Here is a 21,709-nt window from a genome sequence, read left to right as displayed (position 1 = left end):
GGCAGCCGAAGCCTGGGAAGTTGGGGTGGGCTGGGGTTGGGGAGGAGGTGTGTTCCAGGAATCTGCAAAGCTCCCTCTGCAGGCAAAGGGAGACTGTTCCCGAAGCAGCAAGCAGTTGGTTCAAGTTAGGCACTGTTTCCCAAATTTACCCTGTGATAATAGTTCCCCAGGATACTCAGTGAACACACAGATTTCCAGACCCTGTTGGCAATTTGGATTTTTTTTTTTTTTAAGAAGGCTGGCAGATGATTCTTGGGCATATTAAAGATCGACAACGAGTTCTCCACTGACTGTGGCTAGGAATACAAAAGGATGGGCATAGAGGCGAATGGGAACCGCAAGATTAGAGCACGAGTCACTGATCGGCCAGGCAGGGGTGACCTCAGGCAAGAAAGCCTTCAGAGGTAAAACCAGGTGGGAGTTATTTACAGTAGATCATGAAAGATGGGGAGTGCGAGAACTATGTCAGTCACCACGGGGATGCAAAGGAATGAAAAGATGAGAGAACTATTCAGGAGGAAGAACAGGACCTAGTGTATGCCAGTTACTAATTTGCTGGGGTAGTATTATTTCCTAGCAACAGAACCCTGTGTCAAATCCAAGAGCCTGGGGGACCGTAGAACCTGAAGTTTTACTGGGTGAGCATAAACCTAAAACTACAACAGTTGGATAAGTGGTGTGATATACTTCACATGGACTTCCTGCCTAGTTCACTTCTTTATAGTCGCTAGAACAACTCATGACAGTTTATTTCTGGGAAGAAGCCAGGATGAATTCGAAAGCATCCTGACACCCCATCCCTTTCTTTTCTCTAGACTTCAGTCTAACTCCTGCCCTTCGGTTTTGGTAAAACTACCCTGCCAAGTCTTATCTTGTATTTTGCTCCTGTTTTTGTTATCAAATGTGTAAAACAGTCACGATGAATAGACATGCCAACTGCTTTCAGAGGCAACGGTTAGTCTCTTGCAAGTTTCAACGTGCACATTTTGGAGCTGCTGTCTCTGTGGGAACCTGCAGGCACCTCACGGATGCACCACAACTCAGAAATTACAGTACCACCCGAAACACCTGATCCAGGCAAGGGGATCATTAAGCCTGGTGTTTGAGGCAATCGATTCACTTGGAAGAAGGTGCATTGGTGGTTTTGAGAGGAACAATCCCTACATGAAATCCTTCCATGGGAAATGGAGAACATCAGCTATTTCCCATTGCCTTCAAATCTAAAGTTGTCACCAGGCCTCTTGGCTTGTTACTGAAGCAGCGAAAGAAGTCAGAAATCAAAGACTTAGAAGTTATGAAAAGAAAATCTCAAAAAGGAGAATGGGGTCAGGCGCGGTGTCAGGCCTGGAATCCTAGCACTTTGGGAGGCAGAGGCGGGAGGATCGCTTGAGGCCAAGAGTTCAAGACCAGCCTGGGCAACATATTGAGTCACCCATCTGTATTTTAAATAAATATGGAGAATGGGAAACCCATCAGGCTGTAACCTCACAGGGAATTTAGCACCCTTACCTAAGACAAGACCTGGGCACTTGGGAAGCCTCCCCGAGTGCGGTTTGGGGACGGGGAGGGCATCTTAAATTCCAGTCCTCGGTCACTCTTGTGGCTTTGCCGAGGGATTTTCAAATCCCAGGAATGCCAGGGATGGAGATGAACAGGCTGAAATCCCCCACGCTGCCAGGGTTAGGGAGGGGAAAACAACAGTTCACAGCGGCCGCGAAGTTTTGTATTTTGTTTTTTTGGTAACAAGGGGCTTAACTTGTGTGCGGTCCAGTATCACCATCGCCGTGAAGTCACAGTGGCAAGATGAAAACGTTTAAAACATTTTAAAAAAGAATAAGGAAAGAGGAAGAGCGCGGCGTGCCCCGGCTCAGAAAACCGTCCTCCTCTGCTCCGGACGCTGGCGGAGCTTTGGGGGGCGACCGGCTCTCCCCAGGCGCCGCCGGGAAGTCCCGGCTCTCAGTCGGGGCGCGACCAGCGTGACGCCGCGGCGGGGGGATCCGGCGGGCGCGCGGCCGACTTCAAAGCCCCGGCGCCGCCGCCGCCCCCGCGCGCGCGCGCGAGTAGTACGGTCCTAGGGGGCGGCTTCTGGGGCGCGGCTCCGGCGGCAGCTGATGCGCGCCCCGCCGGCCGGGAGGCGGGAGTCCGCGAGCCTGGAGCGGGAGCCGCCAAGGTCTAGCCGCCGGGCGCTGCGGGCCGGGGGCCTGAGGAGGCCACAGGACGGGCGTCTTCCCGGCGAGAGGAGCCCGGCGCGGGGCCCGCTGCGGCCGCACCGTGTGAGGAGTAGGCCGAGGAGGACGCGGTCCCGGCCGCCGGCGGGAGGAAGCGCTCCACCAGGGCCCCCGACGGCACTCGTTTAACCACATCCGCGCCTCCGCTGGAAACGCTTGCTGGCGCCTGTCACCGGTTCCCTCCATTTTGAAAGGGAAAAAGGCTCTCCTCACCCCTTCCCCTGCCCCTAGGAGCTGGAGTCGGAGGAGCCACGCTCATGGCGTTCAGCCCGTGGCAGATCCTGTCTCCCGTGCAGTGGGCGAAATGGACGTGGTCTGCGGTACGCGGCGGGGCCGCTGGCGAGGACGAGGCCGGCGGGCCCGAGGGCGACCCCGAGGAGGAAGACTCGCAAGCCGAGACCAAATCCTTGAGTTTCAGGCAAGTACAGGGCGTCCCCGCCGAAATGCAGACGCGCTTGCCTCCATCCATCTGCGGCTCCCTCTGTGTGCGTGTGTATGGTCGCCACCCGCGAAACCGTCCTCACTGCGGTGCCGTGTCCCCGCCCGGAGCCAGGTCCCCGTGTGCGTCCAAAAGTTCGGGATCTTCTGTCTTCCCGTGTGTTTTCTGGCCCCCGTTTCGCTAGGAGCTTTCCGAACCCAACCCAGAATCTGCAGTCTCCGCATCCCCGCTGGCCTCGGTCACTTTCTCTAAGCTTCGATCCCCAGCCCCTGCCCCTCCACACAGGAGCAGCGTCACACTGATCTCACCCAGTGCAACTTAGGGCCCCCCCCCCGTGGGGAAGAAGTCGCTCCCCGGCCCTTCCCGGGGCCCTACCGTGTACCCAAAACGCGGCCGCGGTGAAGAAGGTCGCGTGATGACAGGCCCCTGGCAGCTGCTGGGAAATGGTGGTCTCTGCCGGGCTGTCATCCGCGTGATTGCGGAAGGCAGGTGACAGCATTCTTAGCCTCGGGCCCAGGGAGTTCCAGCAGGTAGAGGCCTACCGAGCAAAGAGGAATGCCTAGCATCGGCCTAACTCGGGGGTGGGACCAATATTAATTGTTAAAGCCTCTGGGAAAGGGCTCTTGTGACAAAAGGAGTCTGTTGGAAATGCGCATTTTTCAGGTGTCTGAGGGAAGGATGACCTCAAAAATAAATGGTGCTGGAGAAAAGCTCCAGGGAATGGAGGAGCTTTCAAAGAGACAGGATGCCAGCCTGAGAAACCCAAGGAGGGCACTGCTCAGAGAACGCAGTTGCCTCCGCAGGTCAGACCCTGCTGAGGACCGGTTGGTTGTGAAGTTAGACAAACGTGCTGGACTTTTAGCCTTTGTGAATATGTAGATTTCAAAGGGTGTCGGAAATACCGTTGAAAGTGGTAATTCCTCATTTTTCCTCCTTGGCAGCTCGGATTCTGAAGGTAATTTTGAGACCCCTGAAGCTGAAACCCCGATCCAATCACCTTTCAAGGAGTCCTGTGATCCATCACTGGGATTGGCAGGACCTGGGGCCAAAAGCCAAGGTAAAGAAAAACTTGCATTTTTCCTGCCTGTTTTGTTTTTAAAGTTTTGAAAAATATCAATGAAGGAAGGAAAAAAAGTGTAAAGTTAGGACCATTTAAGAGGGTTTGACCAAGAAATAGCTATTTGAAACCTCCTGGCATATATATTTTTAGGCGTGTGGTGATCGAGGCTTTCTCCTCCGAGTAGAGTTTGTGCATTTGCAGTATTGAGATTATCATTATCTAACATTCCTACTAGGCCTTTCTCCTCAGCCCCTAAAAAAAATGTGTATGGTAATGAAGTAGGAAGATCATGTTTATATTTGACTTCACAAATTTCTCAGGCTAAGTTGCTTTCTACTGGGGTGTGGCTGGAGACAAAAATTACAGGTAAGACTTGTCTTAATTTTTGATAGGGAGGGTTCTTAAGAGGCTGTTTCAGAATCACTCACCTCACCCACTTCCATGCAGGGATGTGGTGAGAGCCCTTCAGTCTACTTGGGAAAACCTGGCACATGGGTTCCCTCCCAGCCCCTCAGAGCCCATCTACAGGAGCTTCCGCTGTCTCACTTAATTAGTAGAAACCTTTTTTGTCACACAGCCAGTTTGGAATAAAATTTCACCTGTCCCCACATAATTCATATGCTTATTCACTAAATAGAGTGCACTGTGATTCAGCAGTGAAGTTCTACTCTCTTGAGCTAACATTATGGAGGCAGAACCTGTTAAGGGTTAAGCGAAATATCTATGTCAGCTTGTGTGAAGCACTGTGGAGAAAAATAAAGCAGGGGAAGAGAGAATAGGGAATATGGGATGGGGATAGGGAAAGGTGAAGGGGAGTTAGGGGGAGCATTCATGATTAGGTTACTTGAACAGAGACCTGAAGGCAGATTGAGGGAGCAGGCCTTGGAGGTTCCTGAGGTAGGAACCCTTCCAGCAGAAGGAGTGGCGTCTGCAAAGGTCTGACAGCACCAGCCTGCTGCAGGTGAGGCCCTAAGGTGGAGGGTTCATGGTACAGTTTGAGGACCAGCCAGGAGGTCAGTGTGGACTGACTACTCAGAGAGCAGGAGGAGCTGAAGTCAGCATGGTCAGAGGAGGTACAGATGCTGCTGCATTGAGGATTTGGCGTTCTTTCTGAGTAAGGTGGAAAGCCACTGGAGGGTATATGAATTTCCAAGGACTGCCATAACAGAGTAACTGAGTGGCTTACAATAACAGAAATTTATTCTCTCACAGTCCTGGATAATTGAAATCAGAACCAGAAGTCTGAAGTCAAGGTGTTGGCAGGGCCTTACTCCTCTGAAGGCTCCCGGAAGAGTCTGTCCTTGCCTCTTCTAGCCTCTGCTGGGTGTCTGCAATCCTTTGTGTTCTTTGGCTTGTGACAGCAGAACTCCCGTCTCTGCCTCAACACATGGCTGTCTTCTCCCTATGTATCTGTCTTCCCGTGCCCTTCCTGTGAGGACAACAGTCGTTAAAGTTAGGGCCCACCCTAATCCAGTTTGACCTCATCTTATCTTGGTAACATCTTCAAAGATACTATTTCTAGATAAGGTCACTTTCATAGGTACTAGGAGTTGGGACTTTAACATATCATTTTGATAGACATAATTCAGCCCACAACGGAGGGCTTTGAGCAGAGGGATTGTGCTTTGACTTCTTTTGTAAAAGGCTCCCTGGGCTGCTGTGTGGAGAAGGGACTCTAGGATGGAAGTCCTTTTTATGTTGTTTCTCTGTTCCAGGATCTGACGCTGTCACCCTGAAGTGGCAGAGCCAGCTTTCAGTTATCTAGCTACCTAAATTTTGCACTGATTGTGACTTTCTCCTCTCCCCAATAAGTATTTTTATTGCTTAGCAACTTCTTCATAGGTTGCCTAGGGAAGTCAAGTTACTCTGGTAATAGACTGCATGATGGAGCTGGAATTATTGGTAAAATGACATCAGCAAAAAACTGGTTTGGTTTTGCTTTAAATTGATTGCTCCATGCTGTGCTTACCCTGCTGAGAATTCAGCAATACCCTCAACTTGCCCTGGGCTGCATTTTGCCATTGTTCTAGGCAGGGACAACATGGGAATAGGCAAATTTATATACTGGAGAATTTGTGTGTGACACATAGCTGTGTAGCACTCTCAGTGATGAAGATAACACTTGTTCCTCATAGCTTCCCTTTTCTTCTGTAAAGATTGGCAGATCAGAAGGGAGATTTTGAAGCTTGAAAGAACTATTTGGTGGCCTTTCCATCAAATTTAAATAAAGGTCATAAGACACGTTAAGGAACTGTTTGAAAGCCTTTTTGAATTGCCGTCAGCTTGGGCGGTCCTTCCTCGTCATTTTGTCAGCTGCTAGACTGATTCATCCCGCCAGATTCTTTGCCGGTTGAATAGAGGCCTGGATGACCTAGGCCCCCAAAACCACAGAGACCCAATTGTTTGGTCCCTCTTGTGCCAGTGACTCTCACATTCTTTTTCATTCTCTCTAAAGGAAAACTTTTAAATGTTTATGGATCAGGAAAGCTCTGTGGGGTAGTTCTTGAATGCAGACTGTAATTGTAGGGGTGGAGGAGTGTCCAGTCCAGGAAACAACCCTGCATATTGTGAAGGCTTTCAGTTTAGAGTCTTTTAACAATAGGATGATTGCTCATCAACCTGGTAGTACCCTGACTTCCAGGGTCCTTGTGTACAACATCCGGAGCTAGTCCAGAGTACTGCTGATGGCCTTGTCACACATACACAGAAAATGTGCAAAGACAGCCACAGAACAGGTCTGACTGGAGGGGATTTCAGTGGGCAGAAAGCCCTGCAGAGTCATTTCATATTGAAGTTTAATTTCTGGGACTGGATAAGTTCCTTTCTCCCAAAATTATTGGTTGTTTTGTTCCTGGTAAAGATAGTCTTTTATATTTTTGTGGTTCCAAGACATGGTTGGACAGCAGTTATAAATTATATAAGACTAAATCATTCTGGAGGAATGATTTATGAGGAGTTAGGAGTTGGAGTTGAAATATGTAAAAGATTCTGGCTTCCTGGTATATAACGGCCCTCAAACGTGTGGGCTACATATACCATACCCATGGCTCCTGTGCTGACTTCTGTATAATTCTTTGAACTCAGGGAAACATCTAAGACTATTTTGAAATGACTTTTCTTATACTGGAACTGCTTTAGGAACTTGCAGTATCTAAACTGTATAATGACTCTTCCTAAGAGTTGTATGCTGGAAGTTAAGTGGTGGATAAGGTTGTAGATTTTTTTTTGAAGCCACATATAGAAGCAAGTTTTAGGCTTACTGGTAAAATAAAACTCTAGCTAAAGAGATTTCCTGAAAATAACCAGACTGTTAGCTGTAAAGCTTGGGCTGGTCTGTATTTGCTATCTGTCTGTTTTCTCCCACTAAAGGTGTTTAACGCTGCTGCTATTGTGGTGGTCTTTCTCTTTGCTGAGAAATATATTGGTGAAGAAACATCCCCTAGGCATGGGCTCTTGAGGAGGTGTAATCTCAAGTTCATCCTCTGTTTTGTTTTGTTTTCAGACAGGATCTCTGTCTAGACTGGAGTACAGTGGTATGACCATAGCTCACTATAGCCTCCAACTCCTCGGCTCAAGTGATCCTCCTGCCTCAGCCTCCTGAGTAGCTGGGACTATAGGCACACACTACCATGCCTGGCTAATTTTTTAATTTTTTTGTAGAGATAGGGTCTTGCTATGTTGCCTAGGTTGATCTCCAACTCCTGGCCTAAAGGGATTCTCCTGCCTCACCCTCCCAAAGTCCTGGGATTATAGGCATGAGCTACCACGCCTGGCTTTTGTATGTGCTTGTGTTTGTTTATGGAGGACTTAGGTGCTTTGGCTTTGTGTAGCTGTTTTAGTCACAAAAACTGCAGTAGGTGCCCTCTGCCCCTTGAGTTTCTCCTTCACCAACAGCCCCCCTTCCCCAAACACACACACCTTTATCTACAGATTGTTACCTCTTTCTGAGAAACAGAATCTTAATTAGTGTAGAAGCTCTCACATCACCCTTGGAACAACTCTGCAGTTTGATGTGTTAATTAAATGCCTAGGTATTTCAAAGACAAACCGTAGTTCTCTGGAATTTTCCCCAGAATAGAAGGAAAGAGATAAATGGGATCTATGCACAGATATTTACTGCCTCAGGCCTGTGAGGGAATGCCAAGTTGTTTGTTGACACAGTTTTGGTAGTCTCGATCAGAATCAGCAAACTGTGGCTCATAGACCAAGCCCTGCCTGCCCTGTTTTTTTGCATGGCGCTCGAGCAGAAGAATGAGTTTTACATTTTTTGATGGTTTAATGGTGATATGTGAAAATAATGTGAAATTCAAATTTCAGGGCCCATCAAGTTTGTGTATATATATGTGTGTGTGTGTGTGTATATATATGTGTATATATATATGTGAAATATGTATTTTGGTAGATACAGGATCTTGCTCTGTTGCCCAGGCTGGTCTTGAGCTCCAGGGCTCAAGTAAGTGATCCTCCCACCCCCGCCTCCCAAAATGCTGGGATTTCAAGTTTGAACCACCACTGTCATCCCCATAAAGTTTTATTGGAATACAGCCATTCTCATTCATTCAGGTATTGTCTGTGGCTGCTTTCACTCTACAATATCTGGGTTGAGTACTTGGAACAGAGACCAAATGTCTGGCAAAAGTCTAACATATTTACTATCTTGTACAGAAAAAAATGTCAATCTATGTCTATACTTATGACAATTTCAGTAAAAATACAGAGTTTAATTTGGAATAATGGCTTTAAGAATGAAAAGGTGGCAAGGTTATACCTGCTGAACAAATGAACCGTGGGCACGAGTTGCCATTAGTCTAGGCCTGCATGTTCAGGAAAGGCCCAGGGGAGAGCCTGAAGTGGCCTGGCTATTTGTCATCTTTGCAAAAGGGAAGTGATGTAATTGGTCTGTCAATGAACTTGATTATCAGTTGACTCAAAGATCTAAGGAGGAATAAAAATTATTTAAAAAGGAAATTAGGGAAGAATGGGGAGAATATACACATAGACTTTTAACTTTTACCCATTAAATTTTTTTTTAACATTTTATTTTCTTAAAAAAATTTTTTTTAAGTAGTGATGGGGTTTCACTATGTTGCCCAGGCTGGTCTGGAACTCCTGGGCTCAAGTGATCCTCCCACCTTGGCCTCCCAAAGTGCTGGGGTTACAGGCATGAGCCAGCTGCACCCAACCCATTAAATGTCTTTAATGTAACTTTGGGTATATGAGAATTTGTAAGTTGACTGTAAAAGGTCGATATGGTGTATTTTTAGAATGTTTTAGACTCTGTGTGTGTGTGTGTGCGTGTGTGTGTGTTTGTGTGTGTGTGTGTGTGTGTGTGTGTTATAGAAAACACAGAATGGAAACCTTGTTAAAATCCGAGCCTTTTTTTATTCTAAAGCTTTGGGTTGTATGTTTAATCAGATACTATGTGAAAATTTTCATTAGGTACATATTGAAGTGTTCCATTCAAGTCTACAAGTAAATCCTGCTAGGGATTTAGTTTAACATCCTTTCCCTGCTCCAACAAGGGAATGCTTTATTAGAGTTTCCTAGAAATAATGGGACTAATTAGGACCTTTCATATTACCTAGTCCAGCAGTCCAACCCATGTGGCTCCTTCAACAGCATTGCAGGCTGGTGCTTTTAATTTTAATTTTATAATGTTTTGCTGTGATTGCCTCTTTCACAGTTTGATTGTTTTGTGTTATATCATTCCATTTTAAGGTATTTAATGCTTGAAAATCTTAGCAGTATGTTATAGTTACTTTTTTAATGTATTTTTAGCTCTGAAGTTGGAGATTCCAACCAGCTAATAAATGATATCAGAGTCATGTGTTTTTTGTTGTTGTTGTTGCTCTATCACAATGTAATTGTGCCCCTAGGAAGCACCTCTGCTTCTATATGGTGCCTTACCCGAGGGAATGTCTTTCTGGGGAAAAAAGTGTAGTTTTTCCAGCAGAAATTTGTGAGAGTGCAGAACCGCAGAGGAGCAACATTGTCTGAATAAAAAACTCCAGGGAGCAAAGTCTACCTGCAGAAAGGAAAGATTTCAGTAACTGTCAAATCACAATTTTTCTCTTAAGATGAGTGATAAAATCAAGACCTTGCATGCCTCCGTTTTGGGTTTACCCAAGCATCAAATAAAACAGCAGAACTTACTTTGGTACTTGTGGGTGGCAGAGACGCTTTCTACCTGTGTATGTGTTTTGGGAGCAGGCAATCCTTCTGAAATTATATTGCTGCCATGTAATGTCCTACCTACAAAATGGATGTGGCCTAAAGCCATTTTAACATTTAAATGAAAGAGCAGTTGCAGTCTTTTTCAGGTTACCAGTTATACTGCCCAGAGGAAGTCTTGTGGGGTATAAACCATTTTGTCACACTCTCCTAAATCCAGAGTAGTGATGGGAGATCATGGTTTATCCACCCAAAGCAACCCTCTCAGTGGAGATTTCATAACCAAGGTTGCTGAATTGCCTGGTGAGTATTAAATCTGGGCTTAGAAAGGCTTTGCTGCTTGTGAGTTGAAGATCTCACCCTCACCTTTGCATTTACATGACCTAATTTTATGAGTTCACACAAACATGGTTAGATCCCCAGGGTTTAGATTAATGATGGCCAAACTCACAAGGGAATAATAATAATGGCATGGAGTATTTTATTCACAAATGAAAAATGTATCTTGACAGTTCCGTTTGGCAGATGCAGATACTCTCCTAGCCAGTCGAGATACCCTCTTTCTTATATCATTGCTGGAAATATGACAATAAATGATTGATCTCCAGCTTTCCCGTTACAATATTCCCACCTGGCAGATCAGCAGCTATCTGTTTTAGCCGTATTTATTTATTAGATGTGCTGGGAACAAGTAATCTTTGTTTGCAGCATCTTATTTGATTTTTATGACCATGATTCTGTGAGATAGAACACAAGTGATTTCCATTTCACAGATTGGGAAATTGAGGCCAGAGCCTTTACTGCTAGTAGTGGACCTGGGTTTTGAATTCAGCTTTTAAGATTGCAGATCGAGAGCTCTTTGGAACATATTATACTGCTTTTCTCTCCAGGAAATTTGTGAATCCCTCTCTCTTGTTCACTATCTGAAGAGAACATGTATCAGAGGAAATAAAGGTTCTTAAAATGTTGCCAGAGCAGGTTGGATGATGGGGGAAAGCATCGTCTTAAGTATTCTGTCAAGCAATAGTAGTTTAAAAAATCAGGAAATACGTCTTCCACATGTGTGAACTTGGCACATATTATTCTGAAGTATGAAATGTATTTTAGGAAGTTGAAACATCAGAAGTTTGGAAGCTTGCAACACAATTTAGATACAGATTAATACTCAAGCAAAAATCATCACTGGAGAAGCAGTGCAGTGAGATTGAAAACATTTTGCTTCCTTAGTGCCTAGTTTCAGCTCATCAGTGAAAAATAAAGAAGGAGTGGATAAATTCAGTACTAGCCTTTGCATTCTGTCTCCACCTGAGTCGTGCATGGGTGAGAAGAGACAGGTGTATGGAGGTGTGTGCAGCTGCCTGGGGCTCTGTGCCTGTTTTGTCGTAGATAGAGGAGTTTTTAAGAGGCCTCTATTGGTGATCTCTGGCTATATAACAAATTACTCCAAAACTGAAAACCATGAACATCTCACATAGTCTTTGTAGTTGGGAAATTTGGGAGCTGGGTGGTGTGGCTCAGGTCACTTGTAAGAATGCTCTCAAGATGTCAGCTGGGACTGCAGTTGTTTAAAGACTTGACTGAGGCTCAAGGATCCTCTCCAAAGGCGACTAACTAATTTGTCTGGGCTGTGAGTGCTGGCTGTTGGTGGGAGGCTGCAGTCCTCACCATGTGGACCACTGCTTGGTTGCTTGAGTATCCTCACAACATGGCAGCTTGCTGCCCCAGAGTGAGTGATCCAAGAACAAGCAAGATAGAAACTGCAGTGTCTTCTGTGACTTAGCCTCAAAAGTCACACTTACTTCCACAGTATCCTTTTGGTTACACGGATCAGTCCAAGGGCATGTGTACCAGGAGGTGAGACTCACGGGGGCCATCTTGGAGGCTGGCTACCACAAGGCCCTTTTCCACTTTTTAAAAAGCTTGCATGAAAGGATATACAAGGGTGTACATTCTTAGATGGCAAAGCTTTTCCCACTGCTTTCTTCCTTTGGCGTCTCTTCACTGCCCTTCCCAACCCCACTCCTTCCTGCTGCCCTCTTTCTTAAACAGGAGCAGAATTGGCCGAAGAAATTATATAGCCGCCTATTGTCTTGTGGTCCTGCCATGGATGTGTCTCGTGCACCCAGCATGCTGGCTGAGATTGCTCTGTCTGGAGGCGCCTCTCTTGCTGAACATTCCTCCTTCTTCTTCTTTATCCAGCATCAGCTTCCCAGCTCCATGTGGGTGGTTGCTACTTTGTGAGAGAGGCAGTTGGTATTTTGAATTTTCCAGTAATTATTTCTGAAGAGATGCACATTATGGTTGTTTGGCAGCAACAGATTGAAGTTACACAATCCCAGATCTCTGCACAGGAGCCCCATCTGTTAGCACGTGCTCTTTCCCCCCTTGCTCTTCCTGCCAGAATAGCTTGGGAATGGGGGAGAAGTTTTGTGGGGAGGGCCTTCTATGATTTCTGTCTGTGGAAGGAGATTTCTACTGTGTCTAAAATATAAACTCAAACAAATCCAGATGGTTCCAGAACCCATGGGCATCTCATGAGTGAGAAGAGAGGACACATTCATTGCTGGATTGGCTTCTTTGGAGGAGGCTTTGGCTTCCTGGTGGGTGGACACTTCCTGATAAGCAAGTCCCATCCTCTTACCTTATAATCTTGGCCTTCAGAGATACAGTTTGGGTCTCTTTTTATTTTTATTTTATTTTATTTTTTTTTTAAGAGACAGGGTCTTGCTGTGTTGCCCAAGCTGGAGTGTAGTGGTACAATCATAGCTCACTGCAGCCTCAACTTCCAGGCTTAAGGGATCCTTCTGACTCAGCCTCCCGAGTAGCTGGGACTACAGGCATGTACCACTACACCTGGCTTGGGTCTCTTTTTAAATAAAATAGCATGAAGTGCTGTCTTGGAAATTTGAAGTGCTTTCTTCATCCTTAGTACAAGCTTTTTTTCAGTTTATCAAGTGGTTTTCCAGATTATTCTTTAGCTGTAGAGTCAGGTTTTAGGGGGAGCCTCTCTCAGGAGTTAGAAGCTTATCTCAGGAGAACAGCAGTGCAGCTGGTGCCCTGTCTCTTAAAAAAGCAATGAAATTTGCCCTCCCTTAGCTTCTGGGTAATGTTTATGTTTGGTGTTTTTTTGGAGGTTAGGAAGTAAGGGTTTAAAAAGGTAGTTTGTTGTCTGGGTTCTGCCTGTGTGTGTGTGTGTGTGTGTGTGTGTGTGTGTGTACTCTGTGTGTGTGTGTGTGTGTATTTTTCTACTCAGAACCCCCCTGACCCACCCCTCTCCCATGGTTCTGGGGAGCCTGGGCCCTAGTGGTTGTCGGGGCAATGTGAGCTATGCAGCCCATACCCTTAGATTCTATCCTACATTCCTAGAAAAGGGCCTATTGTACGGTTGTTCCAACCCTGGACAATAAATTGTCTACTTCTCCATTTTAAGGCTAATGACTAAGTGAGAACGTACATATATAAAATACACTTCAACTTTGGAGGAATCAGAGAGACTGGGAACCCAAAGACGTGAAACTGGGGGGAAAAAAACACTCACATTTTGGACTTTTAACAAAAATTAATGCTAATATACACCTGATTAACAGTCTCCTCAGGGCAGACCACTTGAACAGAAAGGGTTGGTGCCAGAATCATGCTTTTTTCCCTCCTGAAGCCCTTGATTCAGCGTGGGGGAGGAGGGCTGGGAGGGCAAGACCAAGGCACAGAAAGGAGGAGTGGGACCTTCAGGGTAAAGGACCAAGGGAAGAGCTATGCCAAGCCATCCCCCAGCCATTAGCCTGGAGCTGAGCTGCAGCATCACTGAACAGTTAGCTAGGCCTTCTCAGTATGCGACAGATCATCAGGTGAGAAGGGGTCCTTCATGTATCAGACACTTGCCCTACAGTGGGCACTGATTGAGCATCAGCTCTGTTTTGGGTGCCCAGTTTCTGCTTCCAGGGATACACAGAGTAAGGCCCCTGTGGGGCTCTGAGTCTGAAGGGAGCTAGCCCTGTCCTGTTTCCCAGACCTCTTGGCCTCCTTGGCGTCCCAAGAAGTTTTAGCAGCAAAAGATAGGGAATTTGTGAGGGAAGAAATTCCCCCACTAATCTGGAAGTAGAATGTTAGAAGGAAGAAGTCAAATGTTAAAAGTTAGAATTTAAAAAATCCCCCTGCCCACAAAGTAAAAAAAGCCTTTTGGGCTTGACAATTATCATAACTCTAGAATGTTTCGCATACCATACTTGGCTATATCTGTTGTGGAAAAGAGGGATGATGTCATTTTTTTCACCTCTTTCTGTAAATAGAATTTATGTAGCACATGTGGGCTTCCTCAAGGGAAATTTAAAACCCCAAATTGATGGGATGGTGAGACCTACCACCTCTCTCAAGCATGTGTCTCTCCAAGTGACACACATAAGACACTATTTAAAGCATGTACTGTGAATGTGTGTGCTGGCTCACTCCTGTAATCCCAGCACTTTGGGAGGCCAAGGCAGGAGGATTGCTTGAGACCAGCCTGGGCAACAAAATGAGACCCTGACTGTACCAAAAACAAACAGACAAAAATTAGCAGGGCATGGTGGCATGTGCCTTTAGTCCCAGCTGCTCAGGAGGCTAAGGTGGGAGGATCACTTGAGCCTGGGAGGTTGAGGCTGCAGTGAGCTATAATTGCCCCACTGTACTCCAGCCTGGACAACAGAGCAAATCTGTGTAGTATAGTTGAACATTTTATTAGAAATCATAGGACACTCCTCCTCCTCCATTTCCCTCGTGTCTGAGCCTCCATGTTCTTTTTTAAAAAATAGTTTTATTGAGATATAGTTTACCTGCCATACAATTCCCCATTTAAAAGCTTTACAATAGTTTTTAATTTATTTATCGACAGAATTGTACAACTATTGTCTCAATTTAATTTTTAGAACGTTTTATCACCCCCAAAGGAAACCCTGTACTCGTTAGCAGTCACACTCCATTCCTCTTCCTTCCCACCTCCAGTCCTAGGTGACTGATGATCTAGTTTGTGTCTCAGTAGATTTGATTATCTAAACATGTCATGTAAGTAGAATAGTAGAATATGTAGTCTTATATGACTGAATCAGTTCACTAACTGTAATGTTTTCAAGGTTCAGCTGTGTTTTAGCAAGTATCAGGACTTTATTCCTTTTTTATTGTTGAACAACATCCATTTTATTGATATACTATATTTTACTTACCCGTTTATCAGTTGACGGACATTTGGGTTATTTCCACTTTTGGCTATGATGAATAATGCTGCTATGAACATTCACATTCATGGATTTATGTTTTCATTTCTCGGGTATATACCTAGGAGTAGAATTGCTAGGCCATATGGTAACTTTATGTCAAACATTTTGAGGTACTGCCAGACTTTTTCAAAGTGGCTGCACCATTTTACATTTCTGCCAGTAGTATTTGAGGGTTTCAGTTTCTCCATATCCTCTCCAACACTTCTTATTGTCTGTCTGTTTGGTTATAGCCATCCCAGTAGGTGTGGAGTAGTTTTGATTTGCATTTGGTTTTCATTTGCATTTCCCTAATGGCTGATGATAATGAGCAACTTTCCATGTAGCTATTGGGTATTTGTATATATTCTTTAGAGAAATGTCTATTCAGATTCTTTCCCCACTTTTTAATTAGGTTATTTATCTTTTTTATCACTAAGTTATATATTCTAGATGCAAATTCCTTATTAGATATGTGACTAAATATTTTCTTCCATTGTCTTTTCATTTCTTGATGATATCATTTGAAGTGCGAAAGTTTTTAATTTTGATAACGTTCAGTTTACTTGTTTTGTCTCTTGTGCCTTGATGTTGTGTCTAAGAAGATTTTGCGTAACCCACAATCACAAAGATTTACTTCTCTGTTTCAACAGTTTTATAGTTTGAACTCTTACGTTTAAATCTGTCATCCATTTTGAGTCAGTTTCTGCATGTGGTGTAAGGGAGCAGTCCAGCTTCATTCTTTTGCATGTGGATATCCAGTTGTCCCAGCACCATTTGTCAAAAAGACTATTCTTTTCCCCATTCAATTAACTTTGCACCGTTGTCAAAAATCAGTTGGCCATAGGTACCAGGATTGATTTCTAAACTCTCAATTTTGTTTCTCTATATCTCTTGTTATGCTGGTACCACCACACTGTCTTGATTACTATAGCTTTGTAGTAAGTTTTGAAATCAAGAAGTATGAGGCCTCCAAATTTGATCATTTTTTCAAGATTGTTGTAGCTATTCTGAGTCCATTGCATTTCTATATGAATTTTAGAATCAGTTTGTTAATTTTTGCAAAGAAGGCAGCTGGGATTTTGATATGGATTGTGTTCAATCTGTAAATAAATTTGGGAAGTAGTGCTGTCTTTACAATATTAAATCTTCCAATTCATGAACGTGGGGTGTCTTCCATTTATTTAAGTTTTCTTTAATTGCTTCAAGCAATGTTTGTTTGTTGTTGTTTGTTTGTTTGTTTGTTTGTTTTGAGATGGAGTCTCGCTCTGTCACCTGGGCTGGAATGCAGTGGCCGGATCTCAGCTCACTACAAGCTCTGCCTCCCGGGTTTACGCCATTCTCCTGCCTCAGCCTCCTGAGTAGCTGGGACTACAGGCGCCCGCCCACCACCTCGCCCGGCTAGTTTTTTGTATTTTTTAGCAGAGACGGGGTTTCACCATGTTAGCCACGATGGTCTCGATCTCCTGACCTCGTGATCCGCCTGTCTCGGCCTCCCAAAGTGCTGGGATTACAGGCTTGAGCTACCACGCCCAGCCTGTTGTTTGTTTTTTGAGACATGGTCTCACTCTATCACCCAAGCTGGATTGCAGTGATGCAAGCATGGCTCACTGCAGCCTCAACCTCCCAGGCTCAGACAGTCCTCCTGTCCAGCCTCCCTAGTAGCTGGAACCACAGGCACATGCCACCACGACTGGGTAGTTTTTTAATTATTTGTAGAGAGAGGGTCTCCCTATGGTGCTCAGGCTGGTTTCTAACTCCTGAGCTTAAGTCATCCTCCTGTCTGCAGCTCCCAAAGTGCCAAGATTACAGGTGTGAGCCACTGCTCCTGGCCTTGTAGTTTTTATAGTATAAGTTGTCTCAGTCCGTTTTGTATTGCTGTAAAGCGGGAGTCCCCAACCCCTGGGCCTATTAGGAATGGGCCACACAGCAGGAGGTGAGCAGCAGGGTGAGCAAGCATTACTGCCTGAGCTCCGCCTCCTCTCAGATCAGCGATGGCATTAGATTATCATAGGAGTTCGAACCGTGTTTTGAAAGGCACATGCCAGGGATCTAGGTTTTGCACTCCTTATGAGAATCTAATGCCTGATGATCTGAGCTGGAACAGTTTTATCCCATACCCCCACCTCCCATCTCCCTCGTCCATGGAAAAATTGTCTTCCATAAAACCGGTCCCTGGTGCCGAAAAGGTTGGGGACCACTGCTGTAAAGGAATACCTGAGTCTGGGTAATTTCTAAAGAATAAAGGTTTATTTGGCTCACAGTTCTATAGGCTGTAGAAGAAGCATGGCACAGGCATCTGTTTCTGGTGAGGGCATCAGGGAGCTTCCAATTATGGCAGAAGGCAAAGGGGGAGTAGGTGTGTCACATGGCAATAGAGGAGAAGGAGAAAGAGAAAAGGAGGCGCTGGGCTCTTAAATAATCAGATCTGAAGAGAACTAACAGAATGAGAACTCACTCATTACCTTCAGGACAGCAACAAGCCATTCATGAGGGATCCACCCACATGACCCAGACACCTCCCACTAGGCCTCACCTACAACATTGGGAATCAGATTTTAACATGAGATTTGGAGGGAACAAATATCCAAACTATATCAACATCTTATATTTTTTTCGTTAAATTATTTCCTAAATATTTTATTTTTTGATGCTGTTATCAATGGAATCATTTTCTTAGAAATTTTTTTTTTTGGAATTTTCATTGCAAGTGTATAGAAATACAATTGATTTTTACACATTGATCTTACATCCTACAGCCTTATTGGTTTCATTTATAGTTTTTTGGTGGATTCCTTAGGACTTTCTATATGCAAGATTATCTCATCTGCAAATAGAGATAGTTTTACTTCCTTTCCAATAGGGATACCTTTTATTTATTTTCTTGCCAGTTACCTTGGTTAGAACTTCTAGAACAATGTTGAGTAGAAGTCTCAAGAGCTGACATTTTTGTCTCGTTCTTGACCTTAGGGTGAAAACATTCAGTCTTCTATCAGTAAGTATGACGTCAGCTCTGAGTTTTTCATAAATGCCCTTTATTAAGTTGAGGAGGTTCCTTTCTAGTCCTAGTTTGTTTAGTGTTTTTACCATAAAAGGGTGTTGGATTTTGTCAAATGCTTTTTCTGTGTGTATTGAGATGATCATGTGGGTTTTGTCCTCTGTTCTGTTGATCGTTGTATATTGTATGAATTGATTTTCAGATGTTAAAGCAACCTTGCATTCCTGGGATAGATCCTGTTTGTTTGTGGTGTATAATCCTTTTTTTGTGTTGCTGGATTTGGTTTACTAGTATTTTGTTGAGGATTTTTGCATCTATATTCAATAAAAGATACTGGTTTGTAGTTTTTTTCCCCCTTGTGATGCCTTTGTTTGGTTTTGGCACCAAAGTAATGTTGGTGTGATGGAATGAGTTGGAAAGTGCTTCTTCCCTCAATATTTTTTGGAAAAGTTTACGAACAATTGGTGTTAATTCTTTAAATGTTGGGTAGAATTCATCAGTCTGGTTCAGGTCTTTTCTTTGGGGGAAGTTTTAAATTTACCAGTTTAATCTCTTTGCCTGTTTTTTTTTGTTTGTTTTTTTTTTGTTGTTGTTGTTGAGAGGTAGTCTTGCTCTGTCGCCAGGGCTGGAGTGCAGTGGCCGGATCTCAGCTCACTGCAAGCTCCGCCTCCCGGGTTTATGCCATTCTCCTGCCTCAGCCTCCCGTGTGGCTGGGACTACAGGTGCCCGCCACCTCGCCCAGCTAGTTTTTTATATTTTTTAGTAGAGACGGGATTTCACCGTGTCAGCCAGGATGGTCTCGATCTCCTGACCTCGTGATCTGCCCGTCTCGGCCTCCCAAAGTGCTGGGATTACAGGCTTGAGCCACTGCGCCCGGCCTCTTTGCCTGTTTTAGATTCATTCAGATTTTCTGTTTCCTCTTGAGTTGGTTTCAGTAGTTTGTGTCTTTCTTGGAATTGATCTATTTTATCGAAATTGTCTAATTTGTTAGATACTCATGGTATCTTTTCTTATTTTTTAATGGAATTAATAAGCCCTATTGTGCCTTTTACACAGGGTTAATTTGAGGATCAGGTTAGGTAATATTTATGAAAGTGCTTTGAAGGCTGTATAAGTATGAAGTATTTTATTTGTTCTAAATTTTTAATTACAGGAAAACAATTGTTCTAGAACAAATTTTACATTAAATTCCTTTGCATTTATCACACTCAACGTCAAGAGTAGCCCAGTGTTAACCACTGTTGCAATTTTTTTTTTTTTTTGAGATGGAGTTTCACTCTTGTCGCCCAGGCTAAGTTCAGTGGCACCATCTTGGCTCACTGCAACCTCCGCCTCCTGGGTTCAAGCAGTTATCCTGCCTCAGCCTCCCAAGTAGCTGGGATTACAGGCACCCACCACCATGCCTGGCTAAGTTTTTGTATTTTTAGTAGAGATGGGGGTTTTGCCGTGTTGGCCAGCCTGGTCTCGAACTCCTGAGCTCAGGTGATCCACCCACCTCAGCCTCCCAAAGTGCTGGGATTACAGGCGTGAGCCACTGAACCCGACCTGTTGCAATTTTTTATTTTTCAGATGTGGTCTCACTCTTTTGCCCAGCCTGTAGTGCAGTGGCACTATCACAGCTCACTGCAGCCTCAACCTCCTAGGCTTAAGCGACCCTCCTGCCTCAGCCTCCTGAGTAGCTAGGACTGCAGGCAAACACCCCTGCACTCAGCTAATTTTTAATTTTTTTGTAGAATCAGGGTCTCCCTATGTTGTCCAGGCAGATCTCAAACTCCTGGGCCCAAGTGATCCCCCTGACTTGGCGTCCCAACTGTTTACGGTTTATGAAGTTTTTTAACATTTGTGATTTACTCCTCCTCTGTGAGTTGCACTTGAGGGGAGAGATTATTGCCCTTGTTACCAAAGGAATATGAACTAAGATTGAGTTGAAAGGACAATTAAAGTGATTTTTGGACCTATTTCCCTATTTCTTGAGGGATAGCAGAACATAGATCCTATAGTATCAGGCTCAAAGGGCATCAGTGCCCCATTAGGAAGTCATCTTTGGGCTCTGACCCATTTGTTTTTGGCTAGCATTGAGAGCAGCTGTTTCCTTTCTTCTCTGATGACTCACTGAGCATGATCTATTCTTTGGCTTCCTAACCTCTCTCATAGCCCATACCTTAGATGAATTATTCACATTCCCACCTCTTCGCAGCTTACTTCTAAGTCAATAATAAAGGTCCTTTAAAAATACAAATCAGCTGGCCTTCAAAAATAAAGCATAATTTTTTCTAGAGGTTTCTTCTTTTGCTGAATACGAAAACAAATTAAAAAAGGAAGTAATTCATTGAGAAAGGGAATCTGGTGACACAGGAAATGACTCCTTTAAAAGCAGAAGTCCAGCTGCAGGGTTTTCTGCGCAAATGTGTTGTGGGCCTTGAGGTGGCAGGCCTATGAGGCGGTGGTAGGGCTTTCCTCCTGACTCAGTACTCAGCTGGTCTCAAGGGGCTTTGAGTGTGGCTTTTGCCTCCTTAACTGGATGCTGAATAGGCCCCTTGCACTTATTTTGGGACTCCATTGTGCCTGCGCCCAGCACAGGGTGTGCTGCTGGTGGTAAGGACCTGTGCTTGGTTGGTTGGTTGGTTGGTTGGTTGGATGGTGATCTGAGAAGATACTCTGTGGTTCAATTTTAGGGCTTCAGGTCCTGGCAAAACTACCAGTTTAAATTAATTACAGAGTGCCAACATTGAACATCTGGTTTGGATGTTTATTAGAATTTCTTAACACTATGGCTTACAGTCAGTTGCTTTTATATGTTTGTAAAATTTCACCATTAGTGCTGAGCCTTCCAAATTTGTGGCATCCTTTGTGTGTCTTCTATGTGGCCCTCAGTGGCAGAGATTCACACTTGGGGCTTGAATTCAGAAATTAGGCCACTGCCTTGGTAACCAGGGTTTCTATTCTCTTGTTGTCAGAGGCTTGCTTAATATGAGACATATTGCAACCTGGGCAGTTGTGTGAAGCTGTGAGGTCACCTCCACTAATGAGGACAGAATAGAGGAGCTAGGGGATAATTCCATCTGTTTGAGATACCTGGCCCCAGTGTGGTCATGTGGGTTCCCTATCTGACTTCTGAGTGCTCAGAAGCATGGCCCCAGGGATTTGTTCTAGAGACAGGCCATCTGCTTCCATCCTGGCTCCATCCTACTCCCAGTGGTGTGACAGCACAGAGCAATATCCTTCACTCTATCATGCCATCAGCAGGAACCCTGGAGCCCTTCTTCCTTGGTTTATGGTCCACTTGGGTTTTCTCAGGTTCATCCTGTGAATGAAGAGAAATTAAATGAATGAAGATAGCTCTAGAATTAATTGTGGGGGGGGCCTCTAGCATGATTGAGTCATGGTCTGCCTGTGTGTGTGTGTGTGTGTGTGTGTGTGTGTGAGAGAGAGAGAGAGAGAGAGAGAGAGAGAATATAAAGTCCATCCCTCTATCTTGGGAGGAGGAAGAAGGATGGGGCTGGCTAGGTTGAGAATGGGAGTCCTGTGATGAAGTGGAGGCAGAGGAGAAATGGGTAGAAGGGGACTTGGTTTTGGGTAAGAAGATAT

At 44.6% G+C, this 21,709-nt stretch overlaps 1 protein-coding gene across 18 annotated transcripts in view; it reads left to right on the top strand.

Annotated features, from left to right (window-relative positions):
- LOC105476561 (transforming acidic coiled-coil containing protein 1) overlaps positions 1–21,709 on the top strand; it is a 125,925-nt gene that overhangs the window by 58,331 nt on the left and 45,885 nt on the right. For 6 of the 18 annotated variants that reach the window (XM_024791187.2, XM_011732607.3, XM_024791191.2 and 3 more), the window contains exon 2: positions 3,609–3,724. The exons of 5 other annotated variants lie outside the window; for them this stretch is intronic. Coding sequence is in view for 9 of the 13 variants with exons in the window: in XM_024791185.2 (XP_024646953.1) it covers positions 3,609–3,724 (116 nt within the window). In the remaining 4 variants the exon portion in view is untranslated. Of the gene's footprint in view, positions 1–2,106; positions 2,647–3,608; positions 3,725–21,709 lie in introns of those variants that run through there. 7 more of the 18 variants (XM_011732602.2, XM_011732604.3, XM_011732601.2 and 4 more) reach the window with 5 other exon arrangements.

The sequence above is a fragment of the Macaca nemestrina genome, chromosome 8 (assembly GCF_043159975.1).
Source record: "Macaca nemestrina isolate mMacNem1 chromosome 8, mMacNem.hap1, whole genome shotgun sequence".
Lineage (NCBI taxonomy): Eukaryota > Metazoa > Chordata > Mammalia > Primates > Cercopithecidae > Macaca > Macaca nemestrina.
Note: the sequence above shows the minus strand (reverse complement) of the source record. Positions and strands in the feature narration are given on the sequence as shown.